This window comes from Pantherophis guttatus, chromosome 1, assembly GCF_059756535.1.
Source record: "Pantherophis guttatus breed Tessera chromosome 1, ASM5975653v1, whole genome shotgun sequence".
Taxonomy (NCBI): Eukaryota; Metazoa; Chordata; class Lepidosauria; order Squamata; family Colubridae; genus Pantherophis; species Pantherophis guttatus.
The window spans coordinates 117,393,156-117,405,243 of record NC_142063.1 but is presented as its reverse complement, the minus strand read 5'-3'; the positions used below and the strand labels follow the sequence as shown (position 1 = coordinate 117,405,243).

Here is a 12,088-nt window from a genome sequence, read left to right as displayed (position 1 = left end):
ATACTTTTAAAAACTTGGTTTTGCCAATGGGCATGGGAACCTCCAAAGGATACAGAGCCCATCAGGTGGTTGGTTTGATGGTTGGGGGGGAGGTGGTATTGGGTTTTGTGTTGGAGTTTTATTTCTGTAAGCCTCCTACAGAAATAAAAGAGTCACTGCGAGTTGGGAGGTCATATAGTTTTTCTTAATAAATAAAATAAATGAATAAAATGTTACACGTAGCAGCTAAGACTGTCCTTGTACTTCTACAACCATCCCATAGTGATGAGTGGCTTTTCTAGATGGAGTGAACTTTGAGCCCTTCACCATATGCACCTGGAGAGGAAGAGGAGGAGGAGGAGGTCCATGTTGGTCTAAATGGCAAAAAATTGGTAGCATCTTTTGAAAAATAAAATTTGATACAAAAGGTGCTATAGGACTCCTGGTTTTTTTACATCCTTGAAAAAAAGAAGCATAAATTTCTTTATCAATAAAAATCAGCTTAGATTTGGATTTCAGAAAAGTGTTATTTTAAATAATAGCGTTGATTACAATGATGCAACTAAATAAACTGAGATGTTTTGATGGTAGAGGCATACTTTCTATAATAGAGATCTATGTTTAAGCCCACAGTTAAACTGTATGGGCAAGGGAGAGTCAATGCAAGTTATCTTGGCCATGTGATTTGGTCAAGACAATCCATTTTATCTGATTCTCTGAGAAGAATGTCTAAAAAGGAAGGAACCTGTGTTAGAGTGCTTGCTATGCTAAGGACATAAAAACTAACGGACTGGATCAGATGATTGGATTATCTCAACTTCCAGGTTTGTTCAGTGACTGTGACTGTGGTAAGCCTAGTAGCAAGGCAGGAGCTCCATATTAATATTAAATTCACATCTTATCTTTCCCAGTTCCTGGTATTTACAATATATTGGTATTCCCCCAATAATGGAGACAATACTAAATATACTTTTTTTCCAAATGACAAGATGGAACCTTGTATGTTTTCTTCCTAACTGTTTAGTCCGGGACTGTCAAACTCGTGGCCCATGAGCCAGATGCGTCATGCGCTGGCCACAACCACACCCGGTTTAAAGGAAAAAAAGTCATGATACGTCCCGTGATGACACAAGTTTGATACCCCTGGTTTAGTCTATGGGAAAGTATTCTGCCTTTTTGGGCTTTCACAGATTATTTATTTGTGTATTCATTAGTTTAATGCCTATCAGACCAGAAACCTTTGTATAGCATGTTTGTGAACATCATAATCTCTACTCTCAGATCTGGGAACTAGAGCTGTTCACTTCTTTTCCCAGGAAGTAAATTCTGTAAATGTTAAATAGGTGAGCACAGCAAGTTTTCCGTGGCAAGGATGAGATGAAGTACCTTCCTTCTACTTTGCAGGCCAAATTCCTTTGTGATCATCACGGCAAATAGAGTCATTCATTGCAACAGTGACATCCCTGAAGAGATGCACCACTGGATCTCTCTCCTACAGAAGCCCAAAGGCGAATCCAGGGTTGATGGGCAGGAATTTATTGTGAGAGGTAAAAAAATGAAGTTGCAGAGATGACCAAGGCAGAAATAATCAGCTAAATCCTGAAGGTGCTATTCCAAGAGGCAACTGGATTTTCTTGGTTTTTTTTCCCTTGAAAACATTTCGCGTTTCATCCAAGAAGCTTCTTCAGTTTCTCCAGAACTGAAGAAGCTTCTTGGGTGAGAAGCACAACATTTTCAATGAAAAAACAAACAAACAAGAAAATCCAGTTGCCTTTTGGAAAAGCATCTTTGGAACAACCATGACCTGGATGATTGAGAATCTCCATAGACAATCAATTAAATCATTTCTTAGTGTGAAATGTTTAGTTTTAGTTTTTAGTTTAGTTTTATTGAATTTGTATACCGCCCTACTCCCGAAGGACTCAGGGCGGTGAACAGCCATAGAATAAAACAATATAAATACAAAATTTAAAATAGAATAAAACAAATTAAATAATTTGGCTGAACAAATTTAAAAACCCAATACTTTAAAACCAAATTTAAAATTTCCATTTAAAAAGGGGAAAGACTTAGGTCAGGCCAGCCTGATGAAACAAGAAAGTCTTGAGCGCGCGACGGAAGGTACGCAGATCCGGGATCCTCCATATCTCCGGGGGGAGCTCGTTCCAGATAGTAGGTGCCCCCACAGAGAAGGCTCTCTCCCTGGGGGCCGCCAGTCGACATTGTTTGGCCGACAGCACCCAGAGGAGCCCCTCTCTGGGAGCGTACTGGTCGGTGGGAGGCTATTGGTGGTAGCAGGAGGTCCCGTAAATAACCAGGTCCTAAGCCATGGAATGTTGAACTTCATGTTCAGAATTCCCAGCCAATGTAGGTGTGGGAGCTATAGTTCTCTTCTGGAAGTCATCAAACATAGCTGAAAATACCAACTGTCAATTGAAAAATTATCAGGATTTTGCTTATTTTATGCCCCGGCAAAGTGGGAAGATGAAACGTTCTGCTAGTAAAAGGATTCTTTTACAGTGCCGTTTTCATCCAGTCACCAGAGTAATAACAACAGCTCAATCTTCTCACGTACAGAGAGGGTAGCCCTGGCAGCAGCTGGACACAAAGCAATCAATGGCCAGGAGAATTGAGACAATATCTTGACTAGAAGAGCGAACTATTAAATTCTGAGCCAGGAATTCATTGGGTGATCATCTGGCAACCTGCTGAAAGGCTCTACAGGGGGATTGTGAAGATTGCTATAAAGATACATGGCAGCTGTATATATGTTTGTATAAATAATACTGAACAAAACATGCTAAACTTAATATAAAGCTCCCTCCCTTGGTTGTTTTTGGGTTGTTGTTGTTTCTCAGGAGTCATGGGCATTTTGTTGTTGTTTGTAATTTTATTTATTTTTGATAGTTATTTAATAATCTGTGATACTGCTGTGCTATTTTGAACTTTTTATTGAAAGAATGTGTGAGAAGCTGGATTGGAGTTGCATAAAAACTCCAATCAATCAATCAATAGCTGCTTAGTTCAAGGAAATGCTACTTTGGGGGGGGTGCAATTATATTAATACAAATTCATATACTTAAAATATATGAAATATAATTATTTCCCATGGATTAATAATATTCCTCTTTTGTCGCATTAAGAATGATTACTTGGTGGCAATTTTTAGAGGACATCGTACTCCATTCTGTTGGAAGCCACCTGCGGCCCTGGGAGCATCATATAGTACAATCTTAGTGCAATTACTTTACGTAGAAAGTCAGAAGGTGAAGCTAAAAAGTGAGAAAGGAAGATCCGATGCTTCACCACAGCCCCCTCAGCAACTAGGAGCACAGATGTACTAAAGGAGCACAAGTTTTTTGTTGCTGAGTTCATGGATCCTGTATTTTCTGTCAGGGTGGCTACATAAGGAGGTCCAGAGCAACAGCAAGACATTGTCCCTGAAGCTGAAGAAACGCTGGTTTGTATTGACCAGCACTGCCCTTGACTATTACAAGTCTTCCGAACGCACCGCCACCAAGCTCGGGACGCTTGTTCTCAATAGCCTCTGCTCAGTGATCCAGCCTGATGAAAGAATCTTCAAAGAAACTGGTAAGCACTATCTGTGTAAGCAAGTTGCACGTTCTTCTGACATCTGCAAAAACTTAGGTGGATTTTATTGCATTCATTATGTGCACTTATAAATAGGTGGAAATGTGTCTGCATTTATAATTGGACATGGGTATAATTAATGCGTTGTGGGAAAATGCCTGTATGCTCCATGTAGAGCAGAAATAGGCAAATTTTTATTTTATTTATTTTAAAATGTTTAAATAATAAAATAGATTGCTACATAAAAAGGAAAAAAGGTGAGAAAGTACATAGTGCATGAAAAATAATACCGGTATTAGTAAATAGAAAATTTACAATTGTTATAACATTTAAGGTTGATTAACTGTTCAATTAAATATATAAAATTAAATTCATCATCTTCAGAAATAATCGTAAATCATTAAGTGCGCATGAACTTATGAAAAACAAAAATGAAAAATTAATACTAAAAAAAATCCTTGAATAGCAGAATGTCAGAAGGTGCTGGTATAGCCAACAGATTTCACAGATATTTATGATAAAGAAACATGGCAAAATTAAAACTTAAAAGCATCTATTGTAAAGCAGCTTGATGTGAACATGGAATTCCATAAAAGCAACAATGAGTCCAATATTGCCTTTAGCTATAACTTCGTCCTAAAATACCTTTTACTCTGGATACAGTTATTGTAGAAAAAGTATAATTATGTTGCAGATATGTCCAGACTCTAGAAATAGACTAAATCACAGTTTGTTAAAATATGGGTAGTCCTCAATTTATGACCACAATTGAGCCCATAATTTCTGTTGTTAAGTCAGTTTTGCCTCATTTTATAACCTTACTTGCCTCAATTGCAGGGGTGAAATCCAGCAGGTTCTGGAGAACCAGTAGTGGAAATTTTGAGTAGTTCGGAGAACCAGCAAATACCATCTCTGGCTGGCCCCAGAGTGGGGTGGGAATGGAGATTTTGCAATATCTTTCCCCTGGAGTGTGGGGGGGGAATGGAGATTTTGTAGTATCCTTCCCCTGCCACGCCCACCAAGCCACGCCCACAGAACCGGTAGTTAAAAAAAATGGATTTCATCACTGCTCAATTGTTAATATCACTGCAGTTAACAAGTTAGTAACCCGGTTGTTAAGTGAATCCAGCTTTCCTATTGATTTTGCTTGTCAGAAGGTTGCAAAAGGGAATCACATGATCCTGGGATATGTGCCAGTTGCCAAATAGTTGAAATTGGATCACATGATCATGGGGATGTTGCAAAGGTTGAAACTGTGAAAAATGGTCATATGGCACTTTTTTTTCAGTGCCATTGTAACTCTGAACGGTCACTAAACAAACTCTTTAAGTCAAGGACTACATGTATATGCTGATAACCATAAGGACAACTTCAGCTCAGCTAAGAGATACATGCCAATCAGTAGTGGGTTTCATTCATGTATGTATGTCTTGTTTTTACTTGGGCTGTACACCGCCCTGAGTCCTATATTGGAGAAGGGCGGTATAGAAATTTAAACAAATAAATAAATAAATAAATAAATTTACCTTCGCTACCGATTCGAACTGTGAATGTGCGCTCGTGCTTGGCGCTTCTGCACATACGCAGAACCTTCTGCGCATGTGCAGTGTCCATGATGATGTACGAGTGGGTGGGCGGAGCCTCCCACCACTGCTGCCCGTTTGCCCAAACCGGTAGAAACCCACCACTGATGCCAATAATATCAGACTAGGGAAATGAAACCTGGGCGACACGCAGCGCTGGCTAAATTAACAGGTTATATCAGAACAGTGGGTTGGTGAGATCTTACGCACCCATATTCTCACATATCGTTACTTGACTTGGTTCAGGCATACAGTCGGTCTTTCTTTTATATATTCATTCACATTTAGAAAAACAGAACAGACTTTTACATTTACCTTGAATGCCAGGTTAGTAGAATGAAGTTCCTTCCCATCCAGAGGAAATTAAATTGCTAGGAGAAACGGTTTGCTCTGCTTCTCCTAACAACTTGCTTACCTTCCATGCATGGCTAGAAAAAAACCCAGAAAAAATAATTAGATCTTAGCTCTGCATTCATACTTGAGAAGCCCAGATGTTTCTTGAACCAATATTGTACAAACCTGCATATCTTAATATTTCATTCACTGGTTTCTCGAAGCAAAGCAAGTTTCCATGTTCAATGAATGATGGAGCAGTCCTAATCAAAGAGGTTTTAATTAACATTCTGATAGCAGAACCAATAGCTTTCAGAGCCTTTGGGCTACACAGTTAACATGACATCACACTGCAGTTGGACACAACATATTGCCTTCATGTTTTGGCTGAGTAGCACCTCTTCCTTTCTTCTCCGTTGCCTTGCTTGTTATTTACTGGTCTGAAACAGTGACACACTCATCTTGGTTCTGTTTGTGTCAGCAGGTTACTGGAACATCACTGTGCATGGCAGAAAGCATTCATACCACCTCTACACAAAGTTATTGAATGAAGCCATGCGCTGGGCCTCTGCCATCCAAGGAGTCATTGACAGCAAAGTTCCCATTGAAACACCCACACAGCAACTTATTCGTGACATTAGGGTGAGTTCTACAAAGTCTTAATTGAGTTCTACACAGACGCCATAATTTAATCTCCTTCTGGATATGAACATAACTCCAGGGTCCTGACCAGCCTTTCTTGTTTTTAATCACAAATGCATTTTTTAATGTGAACCCTCTTTATTCCTATCCCCATCACTAAATCAGGGACATTTGATAATATTATACAGCTACACATGCATTTTTCACCACTTTACCTACAGTAGTAGATCCTTCATGGTATGTTAGACGCATATATGTACAGCATAATAAAGGCTGCATATTATGTTGCATCAGCGGCTTAAATCATTAGTACATCATACATGTCACATGTAGAAGATGGCTGGTTCAAATGTAATTAAAAGTAATGACCTTCCAACATTAACAGTAATATTTTCTCTGGAAAAAAATAAAACTTATTGTTAATGGACCAATGGGGGGCTGGTTTTCGGTACACCCTGTATATTAGGAGGAAAAAAGGCAAAGCCACTGGAAGCATCTCTGTCACTCTCCTTCTCTCTCCCTGCCCCCTTCTGTTTACTTCAGGAAAATAATACTAATTCTGAAGTGGTAGAACAAATCTACCGAAGGAATCCCATTCTGAGATACACCCAACATCCCTTGCACTCACCACTGCTGCCACTGCCTTATGGAGATGTTGGGATCAACAGTAAGTAACTATGGCTTTGACATTTGAGGAACCAAGTCAGAAAGTGGAGGGAAAAAAAACAATTGTCAAAATGTAGCTGGTGAGAGGGCAAAGTTCTGGAGTATCAAGCCTCATATCTAAAAGACTGTAAAAATGAGCAGTGCAGTCCAACAGATACTTGATTAAAAAGCAAAAGATCCATTATTTTAGTGAGACAAATTCATAAGTGTACATAAGCGAAAAAACCAACGTTTTTAGTGCTGTTGCCTTTAGATTAAGCATGCAAAACTGAGTTTATTCAGTAAATAGGATGGGGCACTCTTGTATTCACAATGTTAGAAATCATTACTATGCAATTAATAATAGCAATATTATTTAAAATATATCTTACCCAGACAGCCCTCAGGAATTATGCTGGTAATTTGGTTCCCTTTTCTAACTTGAATTAAATCAGTTTTATTATATTTCTTATTGCATCAATTATCTCCTTAGCTCAGATTGTCTTTTTCCTGCCTTTCAGAGCAGAGTAGAATCTAGTGCGTTTCCAGATGGAAAAGAGAAGGTGATGGAGAATCGTACATCATTCTAGGAGAGCGATTATGCACACTATTCTGTGGGACTGCAGTGAATCTTTCCTATCTGGCACTGTCAGATCTGATAAATTTCATCTACCATAATCCCTTACAGTTTTAGACATCTGGTGGATACCAATTCAGAGAAGGCTAGAATAGACATTAGTAACTGTGTTGCAACCCCCTGAGGGGCATATATGTAATTTTCATAAGATTATTATATTTAAACCTGAAACTGCCTAACAAACAGATATTTCCCAAGGAGGTACTATACTGATTGTTGTCTCCCTTGCCTTGTTCTTGTGCCTCTTTTTCCCTTACAGTGCAGCAAGAGAAGGGCTACAGCAGTCTTCAGGATGAAGCCATGAAGATCTTCAACTCCCTTCAGGAAATCGAGTCAGTGTCTGACCCTATCCCCATTATCCAGGGCATCCTTCAGACCTGCCATGATCTCAGGGGCCTCCGCGATGAAGTCTATTGTCAGCTGATCAAGCAAACCAATCATGTGCCACAGCCCAACAGCCCTGGTAATCTTCACCACTGGCAGCTCATGACCTGCATGAGCTGTACCTTTCTTCCCAGCCGGGGAATCCTCCGTTATCTCAAGTTTCATCTCAAGAGGTAAGAGGTATTCTATGCGCACTCGTGCTTATTGTCCCTGGGTATAGATTACAGTTGAAAGTTAAAACTAGACCAGATTCTGATCCATGCTTTATGTCCTGTATATTGTAAGAACCCCAATGAGATATGCTTGCATTGCCTTTCTTAATACTCAATTACAAGGGTCCCCAAACTATGGGCCGTGGCCTGTTGACCACCGGGCTGTGTGAGTGGCTGGCCAGCATACGCCCATCTGCACCCTCCTACTTGCATTAGCATTACTGCAAGTGTCCCGTGCGCTAGCATTGCCGCGAGTGTTGTGTGGGTACTAGCATTGCGTGGGCACTAGTGTTGCCACTAGCGTTGCACATGCTCGAGCATCACCATGAGTGTCACGCTCACGGCCCTGTTCGCACATGCACAAGCACGTGTAAAGGCACCTGCCCCTCCCCCCTCTGGGACGCCAACCCAGAAAGATTGAGGAACAGTAGCCTTGGTGGAGCAGCGGACTAAAGTGCTGTTAAGTAGCACTTAGCTGCCAGCTGCCTGCAATTACTGCGAGTTCAAATCTCACCAGGCTCAAGGTTGACTCAGCCTTCCATCCTTCCGAGGTAGGTAAAATGAGGACCCGGATTGTGGGGGCAATAAGCTGACTTTGTATAAAAAAGAACACCGCTTAGGGAGGGCCGAAAGCCCTACTAAGCAGGTATATACAAAAATATGAAGGCTATTGCTTAATGCATTGTAAGCCGCCCTGAATCTCCGGAGAAGGGCGACATATAAATCGAACCAATAAACTCTGCTTTATTACACAGTTGTGCTCTTTATTCCCTGATGCTGTAAAAATGAAAACGGAATACTAGCCTTATAGTCAGAAAACGTTAAATACCCTCTGGTGCGAGATGCCCAAATTAGTATAATTTCTTTAAATCAAATGACAGAATTGTCTTGTGGGTGATAAGTAACTTATGGCCTCTGAATGAGTTTGGCTTCTCTTCTGTCATGTACAAACGATGAAAGGTTCTGAATCAAAACATGTTGCAAGACACTGTACCTCTTCTTTTCCCATTCCCAGAGTAAAAGATCTCTTTCTGGGCACGGAAGTAGACCAGTATTCTCAGTTCATCACTGATTCCCTGAAGAGAACCAAGAGCAGAGAATTTGTCCCCTCCCAGGAGGAAATACAAGCACTTATCGCTCGGGAGGAAATGACCACTACTGTCTATTGCCACGGAGGAGGTTCCTGTCAGATCACTATCAATTCTCACACAAGTGCTGGGGAGGTAAGAACAGAAGTTTTTTTTAAAGTTGGGCTGTCTAGGAACTCTATAATTGCTGTCTCTTCACTGATTGATCCAAGAAAGAATTACTGTATTTTTCGGAGTATAAGACATACCAGAGCATAAGACACACCTTAGTTTTTGGGGAGGAAAATAAGAAAAAAGCTGATTGGCAGGAAGTGGATCAGCCTCCCAGAATACCCGCAATTAGCTGTTCCCAGAGGTGAATTTTAGCAACAGCAATTTTACCAAAAAATGTGGTAAAATATATTGGAAATAGAAGCTCTCTCTTCCCTTCTGATCTGTAGGCCAGTTCCTTAGAAACCTGTCTCAAAATGTACATCCTTTGTCCAATCTGTTTGTAGCCTTTCCCAATCACGTCTTATTGCCCAATTCTATTGTTGAACAAAGGTAGAATAACTTGGTCAGGCTCAACTTTCCTACTTTCTTCCTCTACTTTCAGGTGGTAGAGAAGCTGATCCGTGGGCTGGCCATGGAAGACAGTCGGAATATGTTTGCCCTCTTTGAGCGCAATAAACATGTAGATAAAGCCATCGAGAGCCGGGTGATTGTAGCAGATGTTTTGGCCAAGTTTGAGAGGTAGGAAAAATCGCTATACTTGGACTTCTAGCGTGTAAGACATATCTGTAAAGTTGAGCGTCCATAGTGTGAAAATACCTGTACAAATTATTTAGGCCTCAGGCCCTCTATTTAAGTTTAGTCTTCATTTTTTGCTAAGAATTTAGTCTGTGTTTCTTGCTAAGAAGGCCCATTTGCAATACCATGCTTCATATATCTAAATCTGTACTCACACAGAGTTACAAATGAATCCTGGACAATGGAGGACAATGTTTTTAAGCCCCCCTTCCCAATATGGACCATATATTACCTCATTAGCTGTAATGGCTAAAGTCACTTGCCACAAGCAGTATCAACTCTCATAACCTGTCCCACTCATGCTGCTATTTGCAGTGATACAAAAATGTTGGTGGTGTACCACGTGCTGAGCTCTTCTAAACCTTGTGGAAGGAGTTGCAAGAAGTAGTTTTCAGTAACATTCCTGTGACATCTTAGTCGTCTTCTTGATCCATAATCCAAATGATCACCAAACTCTCCTATGTGTTTAGACTTTCTGGATCCATGGAAGAGGATGTGGACGGCCATTGGCAACTGTATTTTAAACTCTATTGCTTTCTCGATATTGAAAATGTTCCCAAGGAGGGAGTGGAATTTGCCTTTATGTTTGAGCAGGTAAGCCTTCCATGAGACAGACTAAGCAGCTAGATTCATACAACTTCATTGGGCCAAGGATGGATGTTGCATGTTATCAAATGATGGAACTAAACCAGCAGTGGGATTGGAGAGGCTTCCTTTTAGCCCAAGGAGCCTGTTCTCAAGCTGTTGCTGCCTTCTATGCAGCCAGTTGGAAAGGGGGCAATGAAGTGATGAAGACTTGCTTGCATTCAATAGGTAGAAAGCTTATTAAAAAACCAAACAGAATTGGAAAAGAAATAGGTGGGAATTCCATATTCCCTAAAATGGTATTTTTGATGCAGTTAGTGAGTGTATATGCTGCCAGGAGCATTGATCAGGACTGGGTTAGGAGCTGACTGGGCCCAGGGCCGGATTTAGATGAAAAGAGGCCCTAGGCTATTCCACTTATGAGGCCCTTTCACCTATAGTGAAAGTGTAATTTTAATTTTGCTAACAATTTGAATGTAGGCCCCTCTTGATCTTGAGGCCTAGGCTGAAGCCTAGTTAGCCTATAGGAAAATCCGGCCCTGACTGGGCCAAAGATTTTACGTCAACAGATCAAGTAGTTGGTGTTTAGATGGATCAGATTGAGATGAAAAGAATCGGCCTCCTTTGGCACATTGCTGCGAACAAACCAGATGGATCTACGTTACCTGAGAAAACAAGACACAAATCATTATATTGTAATTATGATAAAACGGAATTCCAAAGTCAGGAGACTCTATATGTTATTGAATATCTTACAGGTTTTAATCATAATAGCTGCAAGCTCACATTTTGCACATTTCAGTACTAGTATCACCTGTGAGGTATAGCCTGAAATGTGATACATTTTACTATACCGCACTCCACTCCACTATAAACAAATATAAAAGGCTGGAAATAATTGTTACTTCTTACTTTTTAACAGGCGCATGAAAGTCTCATTGATGGTCACTTCCCCGGCCCAGAGGAGACCCTACAACACTTGGCATCACTGAGATTGCAGTATCTTTATGGGGACTATTTCAAAATCTCCTGGTCCCTCGATAGCGTCTATCCAGTGAATCGTCTGAAGTCGAAAATTCTGCAGTCAATGAAGAGTAGCGGTTCCAGCAGCCAAGTTCTGGAGAGAAGGCGGACTAGCTTCCTGGAGGGCACTCTGAAGCGTGGCTTCAAGACAGGCTCGGTGAAGAAGCAAAAAGTGGAAGAGGAGCAGATGGTAGAGATGTGGGTGAAAGAAGAACTGTCAGCAGCTCGGGCCAGCGTAACGGAAAAATGGAACAAACTGCAGGGGTTGCTACAGCAACAGGCCATGGTGGCTTACATGGCAATCATGAAAGAATGGTCAGGTTACGGCTCCACCCTTTTTGACGTTGAGGTAAGAGAGACACGGACGCATGTGTTGGGTAAAGCACTGTGATGCTCAGTAGCAGCACTATCTCTGTACATACCTCTACCCATAGCCCGAGAGTCCTCCTGATGTTTTGTGTTTTCTCCCACAGTCTGTTAATTAGTTTTGGTGCGTGTGTGAAATAATGGCCTCTATCCACCTGACATCTTCTAGTTCTGTGTTCCATTTGGACAAACAATCCAAGGAAGGAAACATAGCATGAAACAAAAGGTTTT

General features: G+C 40.8%; 1 protein-coding gene across 6 annotated transcripts in view; it reads left to right on the top strand.

The window, feature by feature from the left end:
* Positions 1-12,088, top strand: part of LOC148116550 (unconventional myosin-X-like) — a 63,999-nt gene that overhangs the window by 46,381 nt on the left and 5,530 nt on the right. For 4 of the 6 annotated variants that reach the window (XR_015731087.1, XM_034433811.3, XM_034433812.3 and 1 more), the window contains 9 exons: positions 1,384-1,526; positions 3,376-3,570; positions 5,968-6,128; positions 6,672-6,795; positions 7,670-7,967; positions 9,022-9,229; positions 9,690-9,826; positions 10,354-10,477; positions 11,391-11,840. Coding sequence is in view for 4 of the 6 variants with exons in the window: in XM_034433811.3 (XP_034289702.2) it covers positions 1,384-1,526; positions 3,376-3,570; positions 5,968-6,128; positions 6,672-6,795; positions 7,670-7,967; positions 9,022-9,229; positions 9,690-9,826; positions 10,354-10,477; positions 11,391-11,840 (1,840 nt within the window). In the remaining 2 variants the exon portion in view is untranslated. The remainder of the gene's footprint in view (positions 1-1,383; positions 1,527-3,375; positions 3,571-5,967; positions 6,129-6,671; positions 6,796-7,669; positions 7,968-9,021; positions 9,230-9,689; positions 9,827-10,353; positions 10,478-11,390; positions 11,841-12,088) is intronic. The other 2 variants (XR_015731088.1, XM_034433810.3) reach the window with 1 other exon arrangement.